The 24,830-nt window shown below is 30.7% G+C and overlaps 1 protein-coding gene and 3 long non-coding RNA genes across 10 annotated transcripts; all 4 read left to right on the plus strand.

The window, feature by feature from the left end:
• Nucleotides 1–537: 537 nt before the first annotated feature.
• Nucleotides 538–7,057, plus strand: LOC115891814. Of its 5 annotated transcripts, XR_004051902.1 has the most exons (9): nucleotides 538–558; nucleotides 624–752; nucleotides 4,284–4,409; nucleotides 4,749–5,060; nucleotides 5,296–5,443; nucleotides 5,654–5,876; nucleotides 6,124–6,282; nucleotides 6,493–6,577; nucleotides 6,848–7,057. It is a non-coding gene; the product is annotated as an uncharacterized LOC115891814 (long non-coding RNA). The 5 variants fall into 5 exon arrangements; XR_004051904.1 differs by lacking the exon at nucleotides 6,493–6,577 and having other exon boundaries at nucleotides 6,848–7,055; XR_004051903.1 differs by lacking the exons at nucleotides 538–558; nucleotides 624–752 and adding an exon at nucleotides 800–822 and having other exon boundaries at nucleotides 6,848–7,054.
• Nucleotides 2,051–4,166, plus strand: LOC115891816. 3 transcript variants are annotated; one of them, XR_004051908.1, is made up of 6 exons: nucleotides 2,051–2,338; nucleotides 2,482–2,647; nucleotides 2,719–2,970; nucleotides 3,257–3,501; nucleotides 3,883–4,046; nucleotides 4,112–4,166. It is a non-coding gene; the product is annotated as an uncharacterized LOC115891816 (long non-coding RNA). The 3 variants fall into 3 exon arrangements; XR_004051909.1 differs by having other exon boundaries at nucleotides 2,051–2,282; XR_004051907.1 differs by having other exon boundaries at nucleotides 2,055–2,647.
• An 8,549-nt stretch (nucleotides 7,058–15,606) lies between the features above and the next one.
• Nucleotides 15,607–19,024, plus strand: LOC115891817. The gene is made up of 2 exons (XM_030912385.1): nucleotides 15,607–16,341; nucleotides 18,792–19,024. The coding sequence occupies exons 1-2, from the start codon at nucleotides 16,050–16,052 to the stop codon at nucleotides 18,917–18,919; spliced, it is 420 nt and encodes a 139-aa protein (XP_030768245.1). The 5' UTR covers nucleotides 15,607–16,049; the 3' UTR covers nucleotides 18,920–19,024.
• A 2,324-nt stretch (nucleotides 19,025–21,348) lies between these two features.
• LOC115891818 lies at nucleotides 21,349–23,639 on the plus strand. The gene is made up of 4 exons (XR_004051910.1): nucleotides 21,349–21,414; nucleotides 21,485–21,722; nucleotides 21,792–22,848; nucleotides 22,915–23,639. It is a non-coding gene; the product is annotated as an uncharacterized LOC115891818 (long non-coding RNA).
• Nucleotides 23,640–24,830: the final 1,191 nt, after the last annotated feature.

Consider the following 24,830-nt stretch of genomic DNA (forward strand, 5'->3'; position numbering starts at 1 on the left):
TTTGTTTTTAAAAATGCATTTTTAAAAACTAATAAATAAATTAATTAAAATACTTGACCAACGAGCTCGAAGAGTTAGATATTTTTTGAAAAACGTAAATATCTCAAAAACTAAGAAAAAAATACCTACATTTTTTTCTGCCATTCTATAGAGAATTAAAAGCTCTATCTCTATGCAAAATTACAGCTCTATCAGAGATACTTTAATTTGTCTGTAAATTGTCGCCAAAATTTTGATATTTTTGAAAAGATCTATTCTAAATCTTGTTTTTGTTAATATAAAACGAATTGAACGGTTATAAAATCATTATAAATCTAATAAACACTTTATTTCTGTAGAATATATATTTTCTTTTAGGCACAGCATTATTTATGTAGCAAAAATGATCATGACTGGGCGACGTTTTCCTTTGTGGGAAGTTTTTTAAGATTTTTCTGGTAGAAAAAGTGATTTTTCAGTGCACTATTTGAGCTTATTCTGTCCTTAATGTAGGGCCGTTTAATCTAACGGCCTGTTTAATCTACTGTAAAGGTAAGGCTTGTTAATCTACTGTAAACTGTAAGTACCCATTGTTTTGACGTAATTGATTGTTCAAGTAAAAAAGCATTTTCAACGTCGTTTAGAATAAATCAGTGTGTTAATAATATCACACAAGAGAATGGTGTCTTTCTGTATCCTTTCCCAGAAGAGGAGACCTGGATCATCCTCTAACTACGATGTTCGGCCCTCAATGACCTGCATAGCAAGTACAGGTACCTGAGAAATTTACTACCCTCCATGTCTAAAAGCTGGCCGAGGCTGAAGGTTTATCTTTGACCATAGGTTAAATTAGCTGGGGCAAGAAGGTAAAACATCAAAAATCACATCAGGAGACGAAGATTTATAAGAGGAGGTTTTTATAAAGATTTAGCTCTATGTTCAACTACTGCAGTAGAAGAAATTCAAAGTAAGTTTTATTTTTATTAATATATGTCTGGAGATTGTCTTGGAGAGAGGAGAAACTTTTTTGCTTCTAACAAAAACATTTTGCTTTTTCTAAAATGGTTAATCCCATTTATAGTTTTCCTAATTTCCATACTGTTAGAGAAACTTAAAAAATTATGAGAATATCTGTGGTAGCAGTATCTCGTTTTCATTCTTTGATAGATGGTTTTTATTAATTTAAAGATTAAAAATAATTTTGTTTTAACAAAAAAAATATTTTGCTAGATATAATTTGCTAAACTTTAATAGTAAAATGTTTATTTTGTTTTGAGTGTTTTAAATATGTTTCACATATTGACACCACCTTGGACCATTTTAAAATAAATTTAGTTTACTATATATTTACATTTTTATAGAGCAGTATACTATTGTATATAGTATAGTGTCATAGTAAAGTTGATGTTTTTAACTGGCTTTGCCTGTTGTGATACTGATTTAATCATAAATAAAACAAATGTTCTTCATTTTTGGCAAATTTATTAGTCCAAGATACCTAATATACATTAGATTACAAGATTTTTTTAATATACAAGAGTAGCCATCTAATTTATCAATATATACAATTATAAAAAATTACTAATTAACTTACTAAATTAATCCAGCAAGAATTAAAATTATGCAATTACTTAAAACCAGGGCCAAAGTTAAGCATCATCCAGTTCCTAGAGTGGTCACTTCCTTGGGAACGCTAAGCAGGTCCCCAGCATATATTTAGTCGATACAGGTCTGCTTTTGGCCGCTATTAAGTCCCATTGTTGCTAAAATTTACTTTCTTCCCTACTACTTATTAGGAAAATATAACGAATTCAAAGTATTTTTCACTTTTCTTTGAACACATTCCATTTAAAATCGAACTGTGAAAATAATGCCATTGGCCGTTATTTTTAATAATCATAAAAATACCCATTAAACTTGATTTTATAACTAATTTTCATACAGAAAGTTATATGATATTGTTGCGAAATAATTTTCTTTAAATTCTTTGATATTTCATAAGTATTTTTAAGAAAAACAGATACTAAATTTAAAATTTATATAGAAACTGGCAACCAGTAATACACCTTTGGTATACGTCATTGCCTTAATATCTCACCGGTCGCTTCCGACATAAAATAAGTATTTATATAAAAAACAAAAGAATTTTATTTGGGATTCGCAGACGCGGCGTGCGATGTAGACTCTAATCCTAACTTTCTGGCGCTTGAGGAATGCGACGTTATGGGAACTGGCCAGCCCATAATTTAGCCCTCTTGAGTTGTTGTTAGAGAATTGTCTGCAGGCGTACGATGTCTGTCAAGGTAGTCTTGATGCCGAGGCGCCGGTCAAGTTCTACCACGAAATTCCGCATTCCTAGGTACCTTCGTTTACGGGGGGGATTGTTAAGATTCGTCTAGTCGGAGAGACGACGCTTGCAATTCACCCTGTAAATGCTTGGAGTTATAAACTTGGGAATGTTTTTTGTTACTTTTTTACAATCATTTTTCCAATTATTTATAGGTAGTTCCAGCATGTTTCCAGTTTGCCCCATTACGAAATAGAACATTTTGATCAAGCAATTTAATCGTAATAACACAGTGGGGTCGAAAAAACGGCGTCAAGAACAGTTGGATAATTTCTTGCCAGCAAAATAATATGGTTTTTGTTCTCGAACGGCATATCTAAGGTAACGTTGCTCCAATTTTTCTATAATAAGGTAACTTTAAATATTTCTCCTCTTATTTTTGAACATTACAGGAAGTTCGTTGAAAAATCAATCACCGCAATACCGCAACCGGCTTATCTTCACCTAACCTTAAATCAGAAGTGGTTCGAGAATATATAAATGAAATACAAATAACAAGAAACGTTTAATAACTACATTGATAATTCAGAATTGAAAATACGTAAGCTGCATAGAAATATGTGACGTTCAGCAGCGATAATGAATGTAGTAATTGAAAGTAATCATAAACAAGCCAACAAACATGTTCTATGAAGCTAAAAAAGGTAAGCATAGCACCAGTTAAGTAATTGGTAAACGGCATATAGTGTATTATTATGGTGTATTATAGGTATTTATTTCTGTTTATTATAAGGTTCCATGATATTAAAAATAAATCATACAAATCATGGACATTACCGTTTCAAAAATTGTAAGCTACATTTTAACGGAAAAAAAATTACATTAAACATTGAATATATTTAACGACAGTCGCCCTCATAGCTTGTTTTATTTAGTAGTTGGTATATTACAAATGAGTGACTACTTTACAGAAAGTTCATTGTTTTATAGATGCTCTCCTGTATGATCTCACCCTATAACCAGAGAAGGTATTCACTTATGAAGTAGGAAACAGGATAAACTAATAGCTTATTGATAAAACAAAACAGATTTAATGGAATGTAAAAACATGAAATTATTATTTGTGTATGTGTTTTTTGCTGGGATATTTTGTACTTTGCTTGCAATTCCCGTGGAATTCAAGCTTGGAATGGCAACAGCAGCTTATCAAATTGAGGGTGGATACAACTGTGATGGTAAGTACCCTTAAAATAAACAAAATCAAGTATACTTTTACGTACATTAAAAAGTTCCTTTATTCTATATACTGAAATGGTGATTTTCTCAAAATAAAGAAGATTATTAAGGTGTACAAAATATTTTTAGGCAAAGGGGAAAGCATATAAATTTATTCTTATACACATATACAATCAATGCAGGCAAAAAATTTGTTATATCTTAGTCTAGAAACAAGAAATATTAATAAATGACATTAGACCATATTAGCATTAAGTAAAGTAAATTGTCTTGCACTAGGACTAGCTTCATAATTTTTTTGAATTTGGCCTCAAATCTAGTCCAATCTTTGCAGGAAATATTATTATATTTATATCTGTAGAATAAATATTTTCTTTTAGACACAGCATTATTTATGCAGCAAAAAATGATCATGACTGGGCGACATTTTTCGTTGTGGAAATTTCTTTTACGATTTTTCTGATTTTCTGGTAGAAAAAGTGATTTTTCTGTGCACTATATTTGAGCTTATTCTGTCCCTTAAGGCCTGTTTAATCTGGAAACTGTAAGTACCCATTGTTTTGACGTAATTGAATATTCAGGTAAAAAGCATTTTTTACGTCTTTTTAGAATAAATCAGTGTGTTAATAATATCACACAAGAGATTGGTGTCTTTCTGTACCCTTTCCCAATAATCAAAATCAAGTATACTTTTACTTTGAAAAAAGTTCCTTTATTCTATATACTGCATAGTGATTTGTCAAAAGCTGGCGGATTATTAAGGTTTATCTTTGGTGTATAGGTTAAATTAGCTGGGGGGCAGGAAGGTAAAACATCAAAAATCACATCAGGAGACGAAGATTTATCAGAGGAGGTTTATATAAAGGCTTAGCTCTATCTTCAACTACTGCAGTACAAGAAATTCAAAGTAAGTTTTATTTTTATTAATATATGTGTTGAGATTGTCTTGGAGAGAGGAGAAACTTTTTTGCTTCTAAAACAAATATTTTGCTTCTTCTAAAATGGTTAATCCCATTTATAGTTTTCCTAATTTCCATACTTTTAGAGAAACATAAAAAATTATGAGAATATCTGTGGTAGCAGTATCTCGTTTTCATTCTTTGATAGATGGTTTTTATTAATTTAATGATTAAAAATAATTTTGTTTTATCAATAAAAATATTTTGCTAGATATAATTTGCTAAACTTTAATAGTAAATTGCTTATTTTGTTTTGAGTGTTTTAAATATATCTCGTTTTGTTTTAGACATGTTAATAATATCACACAAGAGAACGGTGTCTTTCTGCATCCTTCCACAAAAGAGGGCACCTGGATCATTCTCTGACTCTGATGTTTGGCGATTGGGGACCTGCATAGCATATATGGGTACCCAAGGAAGTTACCACCTTCTATGTCTATTAGCCGGGTGATGCTTATATAATCTTTGACCGAGGGTTCAATCAGCTGCAGGCAGATGAATATGCATCAGGAGACAAAGATTTATGATAAATGGAGGATAGCATGACATAGTTTAGCTCAATCTTGTATTTCTAAACACTAGATTACAAGGAATTAAAAGTAAGTTCTATTTTTTATATTAATTAATATATTATAGATAGAAAAAAAAATCTATATGTAATAGTTTTTGGTTTGTTGAATCAAGTTGTTAAATAAACCTAAAAAAATTAAAGTACACGTAAAATGAATTAATTTTGTATTTAGTTCTTTTTAATTCTGATTTACTGGTTGCCTATCCTTTACAAAAATAAATTTAATACCATTAAAAGCAACGTTAATTTCTTTTTCATTTTAGGAATACGTCAGTTCATTTACAAGAGTATTGAAAAACTGTGGCGACAAGAGTTTTTGCGACACGGAGTTATTTGAATGGTACTTGGCAACACGGCACTGCAAATACTGCGACACTGGCTGTGTTCAAACAATTTTCACCTTTAAAAGATGTAAGTTTTTTTTGTAATACAGTATTTTCTTGTAGTACCACATAGAGAAACGCGTGTATGTCCCCAGATTGCCTTTAAAAAACAAAAACCTTTTTTATTATTCACGTTTTGAGTAAATAATAATATTTTGCTAGATATAAGTTGCTAAACTTTAATAGTAAAGTGTTTATTCTGTTTTGAGTGTTTTAAATATGTTTCATTTTGTTTTAGACATATGTTAATAATACCACACATGAGAACGGTGTGTACCCAAGGAACTTACCACCCTCTATGTCTATTAGCTGGGTGATGATTAATCTTTGATCAAGGGTTAAATCAGCTGCAGGAAGATGAATATGCATCAGGAGACAAAGATTTATGATAAATGGGGGATAGCATGACATAATTTAGCTCAATTTTGTATTTCTAAACACTAGATTACAAGAAATTAAAAGTAAGTTTTATTTTTTATATAATTAATATATTATAGATAGAGAAAAAAAATCTATTTGTAATAGTTTTTGGTTTGTTTAATCAAGTTGTTAAATAAACCTAACAAAATTAAAGTACACGAAAAATGAATTAATTTTGAATTTAGTTCTTTTTAATTCTGATTTACTGGTTGCCTATCCTTTACAAAAATAAATTTATTACCATTAAGAGGAAATCAAAGAACAATGTTAATTTCTTTTTCATTTTAGGAATACGTCAGGTTTACGTCAGTTCATTTACAAGAGAATTGAAAAACTGTGGCGACAAGAGTTTTTGCGACACGGAGTTATTTGAATGGTACTTGGCAACACGGCACTGCAAATACTGCGACACTGGCTGTGTTCAAACAATTTTCACCTTTAAAAGATGTAAGTTTTTTTTGTAATACAGTATTTTCTAGTAGTACCACATAGAGAAACGCCTGTATGTCCCCAGATTGCCTTTAAAAAACAAAAACCTTTTTTATTATTCACGTTTTGAGTAAATAATCATATTTTGCTAGATATAAGTTGCTAAACTTTAATAGTAAAGTGTTTATTCTGTTTTGAGTGTTTTAAATATGTTTCATTTTGTTTTAGATATAATATGTTAATAATACCACACGAGAGAACGGTGATTGATGTTTGGCCATTGGGGACCTGCATGGCATATATGGGTACCCAAGTAAGTTACTTAGTATAGTGCTCCATATTTAGATATGTATATTTGGTATTTTTGGACCATGCAGGCAAACTAGTATTTTCTACGTCTTTGTCGGTGTTAGTAAAGGGGGCACCTAATGCTCAATAATTATCTACAGTAATACTTTCAGATAAAATAAAATAGTTTTACACACACGTTTCATACAATATACACTGTGACTATCGTCATATTTAAGTTAACAATTTTGCATTGTTTAATATAAGGCTTTAATAATTATAATTTTCTATTTAGGAGCGTTAAGTAGACACCTGCACAACCTAAAAGAAGAGACCTTGTGACGTTTGGCCATCATTCTGGTTTACGAGTTGTTCTTCCATTATGTGAATAAAAGTAATTAAAAGAGCGTTTCTTACTCTATATTGTACCATATAAACAATAATAATAAGCTCTTGAACCTAGACGCTAGAGGGCGTTGTCTTACAATTTAATAAACATTGCACGTTTTTTCAAAAAAATTAAATATAACAGTATATGTAATTTTAGCTGATAGGAAAGAGTAGTAAAAGCTTAAAAAGTCAGCGAAAACCGCATCTTGATATCTTCTTTCAAACCCAAGATATTAGCAAAATTATAATAAATACCAAAACATAAGCCCTTAATTACCTTATTTTGACAACACGGTATCAGTAGCCCTCTTAATTATGCCCAATTTAACAAAAAAATAAGATAGAAACAGTTAGTTTATTTTAAAATCGAAATACCAGATTACTAAAAGAACTCAAAATGTTTACATATATAATTACATCTAAATAGTATAGTATGGTACAGCTAAAATAAGCCCCCAATATAAACATGTTAGGCCAAATAAGTTAAACAAAATTAACAATTAAAAAAAAATAATAAAACAAAATTTCAAAATTGTGCCTAGACTTTATTTTTTTTATGCGATAGGTACTATGTAAAAAAGGTGTACAATCCAAAAACGTAAAGTAGTGATAAAAAATAAAATTCGGCTATATCAGAAGTTATACCAAAATGTGAAGTATGTCAAAAAATGTCAATTTTATATCTACCAAAATTCGTTTGGATCGGATAAAAAATATTAAATTGGTATCTGGAAAGAACTCTCGATTACATCCGTTATGTTTATAATTTGTTAAAGAATAGATTTTGCTACAATATGTCACGTTACCCTATACAGGGTGTGCATTTTAAATGATCCCTATCAACATACTTTCTCACTAATAAATACATTTTTAAGAATTTTTTTACATTTTCCCCTGTATATTGAAAAACAAATGAAAATTTGGCAATTCTGTAAACATAACTTTATTGATGACCGGAAATGCTCAACTTTTCTCTAATTTAACCGACCAGTCACCATTTCCCTAATAGCATATTAAGTGGAATCACTTAAAATGGACACCATGCATACCTTTAACTGTTTAGTACTTAAAGTTTATTTTTGAAATAACTAGAAATTTTAAATTTAATTTATATAATTTTAATCTAGAAAAAAAACCTAGAAACTCAATTTTTTTAATAATAAATTCTATTTTTACAAATTAATTGTGGGACACCCTGTATATTACCAAAATGTATAGTTTTCGAAACAATTAAACATTATTTAAAATGAAAATGCTCAGATATTTGTTAGTTACCATGAGAACGGTTATGACGAAATTAGAAAATCGGATTTTTTTAATAATTTTGTTTATAGTTCCAATTGATTAATTTTTAACTTTTTGAGATTCGTTGCCATGGCAACTAACAAAAATTTAAGGGTTGATATCTTCGGTTGATATGAATAATGTTTAATTGTCAATATTTGAAAACTATACATTTTGCTAATATTCCACGCCACACAAAGTCATTCAAGTTTTTAATTTAATCAGATAAAATTATAAAAATAGGGGTTTAGTATTTAAAAAAATGAGTTTTTATTTTTTTTTAGCTTAATTTTTAAACTTCATTTTTATTACCCTGTATTAATTGGGTCATGTTGCATGTATTGACAACCCTGTAGATGGTTTTATCGTTTTATTATTGTTTTGCTTGTTTTTTCTGTGTTATGTTGATAATATTGTTTTAATGTATATTATTTCAATACATTTTTTAATATTATTTGTCGTTTTATTTGTAGGACAGTTTGAGCATTAGCTCTTGAGGCCAAGAAATAATAATTTTCCTCACAAAATAAAATCACTAGTAACATATCCATTCGTTCCAGCAGCAGATCATTATTTTTCTTCATAAAATAAAGAATACTTACTTATTTAACTATTGTGGGTAAATTTTAGTAAACTGTTTAAATAATAATGTCCATACACTAATGTCGATTTTGAAAATAGTTACTAACTGTCACTAGAAAATTGCCATGGCGATACCAGCCATCTTGATTGCCATTTTATTTAAAAATCGCTTTTTATTCAAAATCCGAGATAGATAGATATAGGAAACCCTAATATAATTTGAAAGAGCATTTGAATCTGCTTCGATTTATTTAAAAAAATACAGGGTGTTGCATTTGAAATAACAAAATTTTTATGTAAAATAAATCCTTAAAATAGATCACTAATTTTTGGTACCCCTGTATAAATTTAAGGACGCAATAACATTTTTCAGTAAAGTTTATTTCTTTGCCTTTAAACTCAGCACAAGAATTAATTCTGAAAAGTAACGTACACGGTAATGATAATAAATTCTCTTGTGGCATGCATATTTAAATATCGCAAAAACCAATGCTTTAAAACATATTTAACCCTTATAATAAATGTCTTTTTTTGGGCCCAAGAATCCAAAAATGAAATAAAATACCGAGTGTTCCATAAGAAAAATATAATTTTGGTATGGATCTTAGTTCTGAGACACCCTGTAAATTTCAAAATAATTTTAAATTGTGCACATTGACTACATCTTTCCGTTTTCGTATAAATAACCGAGGCGAATGAGGTGCGCCACCCTGTATATTACATTATATTATTATTTTAATTAAACAGAAATAAAACTCTAGATTGACGCTACGTTTAAAACGTGCTTTAAAAATTCGGAAAATTAAAAGAGGTATGTCCAAGTTTCTTCTTTTTTTTGAATTTTTAAATGCTGTAGCTCCATATCATGTTCATACTAAGTTTTATAACATTTCATTAAAATAGTAGAATCAGCAACATTAATAGTTACTTTGTTTAATTCTGCTATACATATTGCATTTAATTTTCCTGCTACTTTAAGATTTTTACATCCGTTTCACCTAATTTATATAATTTTCGTAGCATATCTAAAATATAAAAATATATGATTTATTATCTAAATAAGACATATTAACAGTTATTTTCCATACCACAAAGCATAATAATATGTAGTATTAAGACATAAAAAGTATTATAAAATATAATCTTAATATCAATCCAATACGTTCAAAATTCAACCTTCACCATATTATCAAGATTTTATTTTGGCATTACAGGAAACAAGAAATTACAGTAAATTAAGAAAAGAATAATCTTAAATATACCAATATCATATATATATACCAATATACGAATACAGGATATTAAATGCTGCAATGTATTCTACGACATAAACCACCATCTCCCTTATAAAGAGTATAAGAAAAAACATAAAGATATTTTTTTTAGATTTTTAACACCCTGAAGATCAGACAGACCCTATGTTTATATGAGCTTTTTTTTTCTTAAAAATACATTAGCAGTCATACCCTGTATTTTTTTAGACTATATATTGAAAACATCCTGTTTATACATATAGTGCTCGAAGCTTTTATCGAACAAATTTTGTATCAGGAGGCAAGAAATTCTTGTTTACTCTTGTGTTGTTTTGGGGGTTGGAAATTGTTAATAATCAACAAAAACATAATTAGTAGGGCACATAATCTTGTTAAATGTGTTTTTTATTGATTTCATGGCAAAATTAGTGAAATAAAAGTAAATACCTTGTAAAAGTTATATATTCTTGTTTTGGGGCTTGGAAATTGACAAAAAAAACCACAAATACATAATTTGTACAGCACAGAATCATGTTAAATGAGGTTTTTTATTGATTTCATAGCTAAATTGGTGAACTAAATGCAAAAAGTCTTGGCCATTACATTAGCTAAGAAAATGTCTTGTAGAAGTTATAAATAGGGGTATTACTGCCTTGTTTTATAATTTATAGATGTAATAAGTCTCTATTTAACTAAGTATTACATTATTTCGCAAAATATCGAACAACAAAGTTATATTAATTGAAAATTCTGAAGGCTACCGAACCGCCACCATATTTTTGAATTTTATTTTGATTTACATGGGTTTAATAGGTCTGAAACTGCTTAATTAACTATATTTAATAATAATCTATAATTCTTTAACTATTTTAAAGGTTGAAAATCTTTTTTAAGGTAAAAATCTATTTTTTATGATATTAACAATTACGGACATTGGGGTAATTAAAATGCGATATCTATGTGAATTTTGCTTTATTCGTTTATTGTTTGTGTCATTTTATTCGGAAAACATGTAGCTACATTTCTCTGGTAATAGTTTTGTGTCCAATGTAGCTTTATATTGCTAAATTTTCATTTAAACTTGAAATTTAGGTCATAAAATTACATAATTTATCATCGGTAAAACAGAAGAAAAGCGCCAGTCGGCGCTCTCTCTAGCGTCAAAAATCGGGAACCGAGCGCCAAAACTCAATATCATTGGTCGTTTGCGTCCATTTTCATCATTTCTAGACGGACCGTTAACGATGTAAGGTCTTTGTCGGTTGCCTCTCCAGAATTTTTAAGGAAAAGTGCCATTTTCTTGTATATTGTGCTCGGAAATCATGTGTAGTGTATAGCTGGACTCTTAGAGAGGGTAAGTTCGACCATTTTCCTACGAATTTCCTGATATTTTTCGAAAAATCCGACCATCTAAAGGCGGCCGGTAGAAGCGCAAGATCAACAAAAAAAGTCAAAGCCACCTTTTTTTTGTTAAACTTTCCGTTTCTTTCTGTTTGCTTTTTTATACTTTCTGTTGCTATAAATAGTTCTTTTTTATGGTTGTGCCACATCGTACTGTATTAAAATAAATCATTTTCAGACTTAAATAGTTTGATGAATATAGTATGTATATTTAGAAATAAAAACCTTATATAAGGGAATAAATTATATTCAAACGATTTTCTGAAGAATATTTCTAATAGTAGTGCACTTGATATGTTTTTTCTTAAAGAGATTATATAATAAAAGAATACTTACGTAATAAATATTTTATAAAATAATCTAAATAGAGTTTAGGAACCTTTAAAATACAGAAAAATTACATCTGCTTGTATTTATACTAAATAACATTTAGAAACTTAATATAAGGTAATAATTAGTACTTAATATTGATAGTTTTTCTGAAGCTAGTAAATTTTCTTTGCTAATTCATTAATTTTATTTATTTCTTAGAGACTTTTTGCTTAGGTTTTTATGTTTCTAGATATTCTTGTCTTGTACAGGGTCCGGCATTAATGCGTCGGACATCTGTAGCTCCAAGAATAAAAAACTTGTGAATTTCGTTTAAGTCCAAACCTATATAAAGTATGTACGAGGATGTATTTTAGGAAAATATTTTAATTTCTATAGAGTGGCTCAAAAAACTGTGAGTGGATCGGGAACATATATGAACTGTAACTAAAAGATATTTTGTCTTGTTTCAGATTATGCCAGAAATTATCCAGGGTTACGGATATCCAAGGACCACGCTGCCATTGAAGAAGGAGATGACGAACAACACACCAACACATCAACAGATCTTCAAGTCGCAAAGAAACCAGGCTGCCTTTGGATGGAAGGAGAATTGGTATGGGTCTGGACACGTCATATAGCTCAGGTCGTACCTGAGCTCGGGCGCTGTATCCAGACGTGCTGCACTTCGGGAGTGAATGTGCGCCTTTACACATTTTGCTCGGTACAATCGCGGGTAGGGCCCAGCTGGACTCGAGTGATGGTAAGTACCACCATTTTCCTATCAATTTCCTGATATTTTTCGACATATCGGATGCTCTTAAAGCGGCTGGCTTGAAAGCAATTCTATTAGCTGAATGTAACGTCATTTCTTTTCTGATTGGTCGAAATTTTATCGGGCAGTGAATAAAAGTTTTGCCTTTTTTATAATTTCTGCCTGCTATAAAAAGATGTAATTTGTTGTGGATTGACAGTTTTCTAAATTTGATGTTTTTATGGTTGTACAGGATATCTATCTATTAAAATAAATAATGTTTAGACTTAGATACCTTGATGTAGGTATATAGTATTTTAGAAATAAAAGCCTTGTATAAGTGAATATATAATAATCGCTCAATCGTTTTTCTTAAAGATATATTAATAGGGGAATACTTATTTATTACATCTTTTATAAAATAATCTAAATAAAGTTTAGAAAGCTGTAAAACACAGAATTGCCTCTGCCTGTAGCTGCTTTAATTAGTGAAATATTTAATGAAAAATAACTAGTGAAATTTAGCAAAATAAAAACACTAAATCACCACAATACACCAAAAACACTTTTACTTTTACACTGGACGCGCGTTTCGCTAACCATGTTAGCATCATTAGTTTATAATCATCTGCTGATGATGCTAACATGGTTAGCGAAACGCGCGTCCAGTGTAAAAGTAAAAGTGTTTTTGGTGTATTGTGGTGATTTAGTGTTTTTATTTTGCTGTGTAACACCAAAGGTTCCAACCCTCAACTGTTAATAGTGAAATTTATATTGATAATCGGCTGATTTTTTTCTTGAAACTGATCTAAACCCTAAAAATTAAAATACTGGTTCCTTGTTTTTTAAGTTTGTGAAATATTTCTCTATAAAATATAAATATTTGTCTATGTTATTAATTGTGCATTGATTATTTTTTTTCTAAATATATTTGCATTTATTTTATCAAAGCACTTGTTCGATGTATTAGATTAGATCTTTTTTTACAAAAGATGCATTTAAATAAAATAACATTTAGATAATTAATATAGGTAGTTTATTGTAATTGATAGTTTTTCTGAAGCTAGTAAGTTTTGCTTGCTAATTCATATTTTTTTTATTTCTTAAAGACTATGTGCTTAGGGTTGATAAACTATTATATAATTTTGTTACTTCTGGCAAGATTTTCAAATAGTTTACTGATATTTTATTAAGTTTTCACCCACGACACTAATCTCTACAGAAATATGTATATATTTTTATTTTCTTTTTTTAATATTTGCAAAGAAATTTTTAAGAAATGTTTTAAAATGTAATAATGGTACTTATTGTACTTATTGTACTCTGTTACACTCTGTCTCTATGACTTTTATCTGTTTTATCTATATATATATATATATATTTTTTTTAAATACTTTTTTTATTAAATAGCTATTGAAATTTCTTGGTAACAATTTTTTTAGTACCTACAGATATACATATAGGGTGAACCAAAATTACAATATTATTCACCCACTCTTTCAAAAAGAGTCACACTAAGATTTTCAAATATTTAATGATATTTTACTATTTCTTCGTCCATTGCTAATTTCTACAGATATATATTTTATATACTTTTGTATCAGGAGGCAAGAAATTCTTGTTTACTCTTGTGTTGTTTTGGGGGTTGGAAATTGTTAAAAATCAACAAAAACATAATTAGTAGGGCACATAATCTTGTTAAATGTGTTTTTTATTGATTTCATGGCAAAATTAGTGAAATAAAAGTAAATATCTTGTAAAAGTTATATATTCTTGTTTTGGGGCTTGGAAATTGATAAAAAACTACAAATACATAATTTGTACAGCACAGAATCATGTTAAATGACGTTTTTTTATTGATTTCATAGCAAAATTGGTGAACTAAATGCAAAAAGTCTTGGCCATTACATTAGCTAAGAAAATGTCTTGTAGAAGTTATAAATAGGGGTATTACTGCCTTGTTTTATAGTTTATAGATGTAATAAGTCTCTATTTAACTAAGTATTACATTATTTTGGAAAATATCGAACAACAAAGTTATATTAATTGAAAATTCTGAAGGCTACCGAACCGCCACCATATTTTTGAATTTTATTTTGATTTACATGGGTTTAATAGGTCTGAAACTGCTTAATGAACTATATTTAATAATAATCTATAATTCTTTAACTATTTTAAAGGTTGAAAATCTTTTTTAAGGTAAAAATCTATTTTTTATGATATTAACAATTACGGACATTGGGGTAATTAAAATGCGATATCTATGTGAATTTTGCTTTATTCGTTTATTGTTTGGTGTCATTTTATTCGGAAAACATGTAGCTACATTTCTCTGGTAGTAGTTTTGTGTCCAATGTAGCGTTATATTGCTAAATTTTCATTTAAACTTGAAATTTAGGTCATAAAATTACATAATTTTTCATCGGTAAAACAGAAGAAAAGCGCTAGTCGGCGCTCTCTCTAGCGTCAAAAATCGGGAACCGAGCGCCAAAACTCAATATCATTGGTCGTTTGCGTCCATTTTCGTCATTTCTAGACAGACCGTTAACGATGTAAGGTCTTTGTCGGTTGCCTCTCCAGAATTTTGAAGGAAAAGTGCCATTTTCTTGTATATTGTGCTCGGAAATCATGTGTAGTGCATAGCTGGACTCTTAGAGAGAGGGTAAAAGTTCGACCATTTTCCTACGAATTTCCTGATATTTTTCGAAAAATCCGACCATCTAAAGGCGGCCGGTAGAAGCGCAAGATCAACAAAAAAAGTCAAAGCCACCTTTTTTTTGTTAAACTTTCCGTTTCTTTCTGTTTGCTTTTTTATACTTTCTGTTGCTATAAATAGTTCTTTTTTATGGTTGTGCCACATCGTACTGTATTAAAATAAATCATTTTCAGACTTAAATAGTTTGATGAATATAGTATGTATATTTAGAAATAAAAACCTTATATAAGGGAATAAATTATATTCAAACGATTTTCTGAAGAATATTTCTAATAGTAGTGCACTTGATATGTTTTTTCTTAAAGATATTATATAATAAAAGAATACTTACGTAATAAATATTTTATAAAATAATCTAAATAGAGTTTAGGAACCTTTAAAATACAGAAAAATTACATCTGCTTGTATTTATACTAAATAACATTTAGAAACTTAATATAAGGTAATAATTAGTACTTAATATTATAGGTATTATATAATTGATTGTTATTGATAGTTTTTCTGAAGCTAGTAAATTTTCTTTGCTAATTCATTAATTTTATTTATTTCTTAGAGACTTTTTGCTTAGGTTTTTATGTTTCTAGATATTCTTGTCTTGTACAGGGTCCGGCATTAATGCGTCGGACATCTGTAGCTCCAAGAATAAAAAAACTTGTGAATTTCGTTTAAGTCCAAACCTATATAAAGTATCTACGAGGATGTATTTTAGGAAAATATTTTAATTTCTATAGAGTGGCTCAAAAAACTGTGAGTGGATCGGGAACATATATGAACTGTAACTAAAAGATATTTTGTCTTGTTTCAGATTATGCCAGAAATTATCCAGGGTTACGGATATCCAAGGACCACGCTGCCATTGAAGAAGGAGATGACGAACAACACACGAACACAGCAACAGATCTTCAAGTCGCAAAGAAACCCGGATGGTTTTGGATGGAATGGACCAAGGATCGGTATGGGTCTGGACACGTCATATAGCTCAGGTCGTACCTGGGCTCGGGCACTGTATCCAGACGTGCTGCACTTCGGGAGTGAATGTGCGCCTTTACACATTTTGCTCGGTACAATCGCGGGTAGGGCCCAGCTGGACTCGAGTGATGGTAAGTACCACAATTTTCCTATCAATTTCCTGATATTTTTTGACATATCGGATGCTCTTAAAGCGGCTGGCTTGAAAGCAATTCTATTAGCTGAATGTAACGTCATTTCTTTTCTGATTGGTCGAAATTTTATCGGGCAGTGTATAAAAGTTTTGCCTTTTTTATAATTTCTGCCTGCTATAAAAAGATGTAATTTGTTGTGGATTGGCAGTTTTCTAAATTTGATGTTTTTATGGTTCTACAGGATATCTATGTATTAAAATAAATAATTTTTAGACTTAGATACCTTGATGTAGGTATATAGTATTTTAGAAATAAAAGCCTTGTATAAGTGAATATATAATAATCGCTCAATTTTCTGAAGAATATTTCTAATAGTAGTGCATTTGATATGGTTTTTATTCTTAAAGATATTATATAATAGGGGAATACTTATGTATTACATCTTTTATAAAATAATCTAAATAAAGTTTAGAAAGCTGTAAAACACTGAATTGCATCTGCCTGTAGCTGCTTTAATTAGTGAAATATTTAATGAAGAATAACTAGTGAAATTTATATTGATAATCGGCTGATTTTTTTCTTAAAACTGATCTAAACCCTAAAAATTAAAATACTGGTTCCTTGTTTTTTAAGTTTGTAAGATATTCCTCTATAGTCTATGTTATTAATAATTGTGCATTTTTTGATTATTTTTTTTTCTAAATATATTTGCATTCCTTTTATCAAAGCACTTGTTCGATGTATTAGATTAGATCTTTTTTTACAAAAGATGCATTTAAACAAAATAACATTTAGATAATTAATATAGGTAGTTTATTGTAATTGATAGTTTTTCTGAAGCTAGTAAGTTTTGCTTGCTAATTCATTGATTTTTTTTTATTTCTTAAAGACTATGTGCTTAGGGTTGATAAACTATTATATAATTTTGTTACTTCTGGCAAGATTTTCAAATAGTTTACTAATATTTTATTAAGTTTTCACTCACTACTAATCTCTACAGAAATATGAATATATTTTTATTTTCTTTTTTTAATACTTGCGAAGAAATTTTTCACCCGCTCTTTCAAAAACGTCACACTAAGATTTTGAAATATTTAATGATATTTTACTATTTCAGCTGTTTTCAATGATATAATTTCATTAGATTTTCCTAAAATAACGCTACTTTCCAGGCTATTTTATTGTAATTTTATTTTTATTATACTATTTCTTAATGACATCTACATAATATATTTTTTAATTAATTTTTTATTAAATAGTTATTTAAATTTCTTGGTTACAATTTATATTAGCATTTATAGGATCATAAGTATATAGGGTGAACCAAAATTACAATATATATTATTCACTCCTTTTTCAAAAACAGATCACACGAAGATTTTGAAATATTTTACTGGTGTTTTATTAATTTTTCGTATTCCCTACTAATCTCTACAGAAATATGTGTGTATTTATTGTTTTTTGTAATAATATTTGTATATACATTTTTAAGAAAAAATAGCGTATGATATAAAAAAACGGCGTCCAGTTGGCTTGGAAATGACAATCGATGACATTCCCCATATAATTTTACATACAAAAAGACAGCGTTGTTCATTTCATAGCCATCGCTGACGCCGTTTTTTTTCGATCATACAGTATTAGCTGATTTCAATGATATAACTTCATAGGATTTTTTTTTAAATAGTGCTACTTTATTGTAGTAATTTTTAATTTTAAATTTTTTATACTTTGTTCTTTTTGGCTTACTTATATCTATATTTATTTTTGAAATTATTTTTTTATTTAAATATTTTTTTTAATTTCTTGGTTAAATTTTTTTTGGAACTCAAAGGTGTGTGTATAGGGTCTCAACCGAAATTACAATATTATTCACCCACTTTTTCAAAAACAGCTCACACTATGAAAAGTTAATTTTTTTATAGTCAAATCACATTTTTCTAAATTGAGAATAATTATTTGGTTGTATACAGTATACAGGGGGTTCACGCAGTTACTTAACTTATAATATTTTACTATATTTTTTTTCTACAACCAATTTGTAAATAAATATTTTTTGCTAATGTATATATCAGTTTTTTTTTCTTTTTTCTCTATAAACATTTTAACTTTCAATAACTCCAGTCGTTGATTATTATTCAATATTATATCAAATTGTATGTATACTAGTTGAAGTCTGGCGCATCCGCCACAACATGCGGCGTCTGAAAAAAAAACTTTTTATTTTATTTTTTTAATTAAATGAAAAACAAAAAATCCGGCGACGACCGATTTTTAGAAGGGCCAATTAGCTATCTTTTAGTAAAAAAAGCAACTTTCTAGAGCAAGTCGTTATTTCAGTAGAGACGACATAGATAAACATTAGCATTTTATATATATGTAGATTATTAAAAGCCAGAGGGTTGTTTGGTTTTTTTTGTAAGTTTTTTCCTTTTTTCTTTTTTCAGATCGCAATCGAATGGGGACACACAATTGTAATTACCAAACTACACTTACTTTACCCATGCAGACGGCTCATGGAATGCTATCACGTGAAAATCCATCAACGCTCCCAGCTAGTAAGCGTGCGGTTTAATGTCTCTACTATCAGGCTCTAAAGACATGACCGCTGAGTTCGTGTTAGATTAATCCGTCGTTTTACTTAGTCTGGGTTCAATATCACAAGTGTCACTCTTTTTCTCTAACGCAAATAAAAATCTATAAGAAATGTTTATAGACTTTTATCCATGAAAACAGAGATTTTCATCTCTACACTTGAAAGTATAATTATTAAATTAAGTTAATGTCACTTTAACAGAATGAAGTATGTAATAAATGCCAGTACTTTTTAGTGCTAGTATTTTAATATAATAAACACGAGTACTTTTTAGTGCTCGTATTTTTCTAAAATCGATAGACACCAAAAAGCAGCGTTGCGGGGTGGTTGCGATGCAATCTGTGGGCTGTGGGGACTGTCGCGAGGGGCCAGTCTCGGAGGCCTGGGACTGTTTCGCCCTGGATTCGTTCTCATATTATTACAGCCCCGGTAACAGGCCGGGGTTCCCAGGTGCTCGTTGCGTTGTAGTTTGCCAGTGGGTATGTTATTCGACCGCTCCATTACCGGGCGTAAGCTTATAACATGCTATGCAGGCTATCCCATGGGGCCGGGTTGTTGTCCTAAACGTAAAGGGTGTCTGGGGAGTGGGGCTCAGCTCAATTAGAGGACTAGGAGGCTTGTAAAGGGGTGCAGTGGGTTGGGCTCATCTGACACTCTTGGACCGGAAAGGGCAGGTAAACGCTGGTCCTTGAGTGGAGGGAATGTGGCAGAAGACGTTACGTTAAATTGTCCGATCGGAACGTCATAAAACTATGTGGTTATTCTCAGCCTCCGATGTCGCCTTGCTAATTAACCACCAATATAAAGCTTTTACTAGTGAAAGTCTTTATATTTTTCCTTCTCCTCTTGAAACTGAAAAACGCAGGCATATAAACTTGTTTTCCGGGTTGCCTCGTTACTCGAAAAATACAAACCGTCGTCGAATGGTTTTTTCTCGACGACACCGTCAAATTCTTAATCTGATTCTTTTTGAGCTGGGTCGCCCTGTAGCCCGGTGATTTTTGGTCTGGCCAGGGTTCCAAGGAACAAATGTCCTCAGGAATGGAGGATCAAGCTGGTATCGGAGGGTCGAGGCTTGGCCAAGATTCCGTAAAGGTTCGAATTGACTGGAACATCACCCGCCGTGCCTTTGGGTCTCTCCGGTGTTTTGGTCTGTCCATTTAAACGGTTTATGCAGGTTCTATTTCTTGGAGTTATGACCGTTAAAACCTATTTTTTCTAAAACTTTAACGGCATATGTGCCAGGAAATCGGATCTTCAATAAACCACTCATTTTGCTAAGTATTATTGTAACAAAAATTCGTGTTTTTTATTTTTATCAAGTCTCGGTAGTGCTGAATGGAGAGTGCTAAGGTAATGGAGGTACACATCTTTTCTTATTTTACTGTTTAGTGCTAGTCTGGTCTCTAACGTTGAATCGAGGGTGCTAAGGCAATGGAGATTTCAAGTCTTTCGTTGTTCTAGTGTTTTCTTTTTAACGTTGTTTGGGATTAGGTTCGCACTAAAAATTTTGAAGAATATAATTTTTACTTTTTGTAATTTTAAACTAAATTTAATCACCCTATTCTAGTCTCTGTAATGTTGAATCGAGAGTGCTAAGGCAGTGGAGATTCCAAGTCTTCCATTGTTCTAGTGTTTTCTTTTTAGCGTTATTTGGGATTAGATTCTCTCTCATAAAAATTGAGTTCACAGCCTTTCTTGTTTTAGCGTTTCCTGTTTAGTGTTATTTGAGACTATATTCTTTCTACAAATTTAAAATATGCTATCCTAGTCTCAGTGATGTTGGATCGAGGGTGCTACGGCAATGGAGGTTACAACCTTCCTTGTTTTAGGTCTTCTTTCTGGCGTTAATGGGATTATAATAGATTCTCTCTCTTAAAAACTAAAATAGAAAACATAATTTTTGTTTAAAATAATCTTTTTTTAATGGTCTCTTGTGAATGGATGATACAATTACGATCGAAGAGTAACAGCCTTCTTGTTTTAGTATTCCCATTCACGTATAAATTAAGTAAATTCATTCTGATTTAAACTGTTTTATTCTCTATATTTTTATAAAATTTCAAATCAAACTTATAATAATTTTTATTTAGTTTACTGGTCTTTGAGATGAATGAATTGATAATGCTAAAGTAGTGCCGGTTCCAGTCTGGCGTTATTTTAGGGTTTTCTTTTCACTGTTGTAAGAGATTGGAATAAGGGACCATTTCTTTTTTAAATTTTGCTCTGCCCCATCAAATTTTTCTCTGCTCTATCGCTGTATCTAAACTATATTTTTGAGCACAACTCTCGATCTTATCTAAACTAATTTTCCTAATAATCTCATGTCAAAGCGATAGAGCTCTTTCAAAATATAAAATTTACCCTGGATGGATAGCCAACACTGAGGGGGAGGGACATACTTCTTACGTCTAATCGGAATGATGGGATGGGCCGTAGTCCAGCATATTCAGCCTAGTGTCAGTGATAGTGAGGTAAGTCTGAACACACACCTGTCTAGTTCTTTTCCATAAATCTAATTCAGAAATATTTCTATCTTTCCAGAACTATGATCGTGTACGCAGCGCGTGTTATTTGTGAATTTAGTCGGTCTGTGTTAGATGTCCTGCTACTAAAAAGTATTTCCAGGTTCTGTCGATCCTGATGACGCGTTAAATGGGATTCCCCAGGGACCGTCCGTAGTTCCTGAGGGACCAGGGGCGTCCTTCCGCTCCCGCGGTGTGACGACACTGCTTTTTACGCCGTGTGGCAGGAATCGCCAGTGAAAGAATGTGGAATGGAGGTGAGTTGAATTTATTTGGACTTTTTGGACGCGGGCATCTTTACTGATCTTTTTTTATCGTTGTTTCAGTATGCAGATGAAGAGGAAATGTAGAAGAACCATTTCTAAAGCATAATTATAACGGTCGCGTCGGTTCGTGGTTCTGGAGCTGTTCTAAGGCTTTTCACAGCATTTTAAGGTCACACTTTTTATTTGCGTTCATACTTTCTTTGATTCGAATCATATATAATCCTTTGTATTTCTTGTCGTTTGTAAAAATCACAAGAAATAATATCTTTAATTTTTTTCGAGGTGTCTATTTCTCAAAATAATTTAAAACCAATTTGACTTTTACTCAGTTATGCTTAATTTATTATTAAAACACATTTTTTTTGCTCAAAGTTTAATGAAATGTGTGCCAGGAAATCGGATCTTCAATTAACCATTTTCTTTATTTCAAGTATTTTTATAACAAACATTATTATTTTTTATATTTTTATCTAGTCTCGGTAGTGTTGAATGGGGAATGCTAAGGTAATTGAGGTTCACAGCCTTTCTTACTTTGGTGTTTTCTGTTTAGTGTTATTTGAGATTAGATTATTTCTAAAATCATTTTTATTTTCTGTAATTTCAAACTAAATTTAATCACTCTATTCTAGTCTCTGTAATGTTGAATCGAGAGTGCTAAGCCAATGGAGATTCCAAGTCTTCCATTGTTTTAGTGTTCTCTTTTTAGCATTATTTGGGATTAGGTTCATTTTAAAAAATTCTAGAGGACATAATTTTTATTTTCTGTAATTTTAAACTAAATTTCAAACAATAACCACTCTATTCCAGTCTCTGTAATAGTTTTCTGTAGGGCATTGTCATAGGATTAAATCTAATTTTTAATTGATACAGATTTATCTCGTTAAAGACACCCTAAATTTTTCTTGTTACCTATAGTAGTAAATCTATAATTTTTGTGGCCTTGAGATGTCCGATGTGCAAGGTCTCAGTCGTAGTACCTTCTTCACTAACTGTTGCCTTAAGGTACTCTTGTCCTTAAGGCTGTTTCTGAGGAGGCACGACGATTGGTGCAGGTTTGGAACGAAGATTTTCTGGAAAAGGACAGTAGGATGGAGAGCATGGAACGAGATAAAATCAGGTATGTTATAAGATTTATTTCTTTTTTTTATTATTTTCAACTAACGTATTTTTTCTGTTGTTTCAGGTTAGTGAGCGTATATTTTTGTACAAGGGATGCATATCGTGGGGAGTGCTCTGCAAAAAACGTAAGTTTTTTTAAAAATATTTTCGTGGTTATTTTTCCTGGTTTATTTGGTTGTTCGTTTATTTCCCTGGAGATGGCGTGAGCGCGGTCCTGCAGGAGCTAAAGTCACCTGTGGGGCCCCTCACAGAAGCGAAGCAGAGTGTCGAGTCGACCTCTACCGGGGCTAAAGTCCCCTGTATGAGCGTCCTCACAGAAGCACGTTGGGTTGAGATCCGCAGGGGCTAACGTCCTCTGTGGAGGCTCCTCACAGAAGCAAAGAACATGCTTTCCTCTCGAAAGCAGCCGAAGTCCATTGGGTTGTCATGTCTATCGGTCTTTTTATTGGGTTGTTATGTCTATCGGTTTTTCTTAATTTGATGTTCTTATATTTAGCTCTGTTCATATTATCTAAGTCAAATTAAAATCTTGAAAATCTCTAACAGTTATTTTTATTTTTTTAAATTTAACATGTAGGTGTAGGTGATTTTCTTTAACTTCTTAATTTTTTTAACTCACTTTTATTTAATTATTACTATTTTTGAGTAAACGCATGTCAATATCTAGCAGTTCGATCACTAAATGTTTAATACAAATAGTCTAAATTGTCTAAATTTATTTTTATATTTCCAATTCAAGTTCAGAAAAATTCTAGGCCCCAGAAAAAATGAATCAATTTTTTTAAGTTGTGTAGTAGATATTTTTATGACTTTCTAGGCCACTATTAGTTTTAGTATTTTCTGTAATTTTAAACTAAATTCAAATCCTAATTAGTCATCCTATTATAGTCTCTGTAATGTTGAATCGAGGGTGCTAAGATAATGAGGATTCCAAGTCTTTTATTGTTTTAGTGTTTTCTTTTTAACGTTATTTGGGATTAGATTCTTTGTGATTTATACTATTTCAAAAAAAAAATTATTAACTATAATTAATTAATATCATTCTTCATATTATCTTAGTCAAATTGAAATCTAGAGAATGTCTAAAAGATTTTTTTTTATTTTCTTAAATTAAACGTGGAGGTGTAGGTAACTCTCTATAACTTCCTAATTTTTTAACTCACGTTCTTTTACTTATTACTACTTTAGAGTAAACGCATGTCAATATCTAAGCATTTCCATAACTAAATTTTCAATACAAATAGTCTAAATGTTTTAAATTTATTTTTGTATTTTCAATTCAAGTTCGGGTATGATTCTAGGGCCTAGAAAAAAGGAATCGAGTTTTTTAGTAGCGCAGTAGAAATTTTTAGGTCTTTTTGAGGTGATCATTAGTTCAGGTTTAAATTTTTGAGGTTCAAAACTTAACAGGGTCATATCTAAGTTTGGTTTATTTTCTTACAAGAGTAGGTCTTGGCGCTTTACAAAGACTGATAGCCTCTATGAGCTTCCAGTTTGAGTCGACATCTTCAGATAATTTTTGTAGAGTTCTTGTGTCTTATACGTTCGCGCTGGTAGAAGATATACTTTGTTTGAAGCTGTATACAACAGGTCAGCGTCATGTCGGAGTCAAATTGATGTCTACACAATCTCTATGTATATGGCAGTCTTTCTTTTGTTACCATATTTTACAGGTATTGGTATCAGCCTTAGACACTATTACAGCAGCCAGTTTGAGTCGATACCTGCACAATATTTTTGTGGGGTTCTTGTGTTTCATAGGTTCACATGGGTTGAAGTTCTACCACAGAACAGATACAAATTGTATCTGTTCTGTGGTTCTACTACGTTTGAAGCAAGAATGGGAATATAATGATTCATAAGTACGAGGCTTCCCAGGAACTACTGCAGCCTACTTGATTCAACGCCTTTAGAAAATTATTGTATGGTCCTTCTTGTATCTTATAGATTTATGTTGATTGAACATCTACTTTGTTTGAA

The sequence above is a fragment of the Sitophilus oryzae genome, unplaced genomic scaffold, assembly GCF_002938485.1.
Source record: "Sitophilus oryzae breed Bouriz unplaced genomic scaffold, Soryzae_2.0 scaffold_119_pilon_pilon, whole genome shotgun sequence".
Taxonomy (NCBI): domain Eukaryota; kingdom Metazoa; phylum Arthropoda; class Insecta; order Coleoptera; family Curculionidae; genus Sitophilus; species Sitophilus oryzae.

Coding starts and splice junctions, on each gene's coding strand:
- LOC115891817 (XM_030912385.1), top strand. CDS start 16,050: ATGCCAGAAATTATCCAGGGTTACGGATATCCAAGGACCACGCTGCCA. Junction 16,342..18,791: donor CCAGCTGGACTCGAGTGATG/GTAAGTACCACA, acceptor TTCTTTTTTCAG/ATCGCAATCGAATGGGGACA.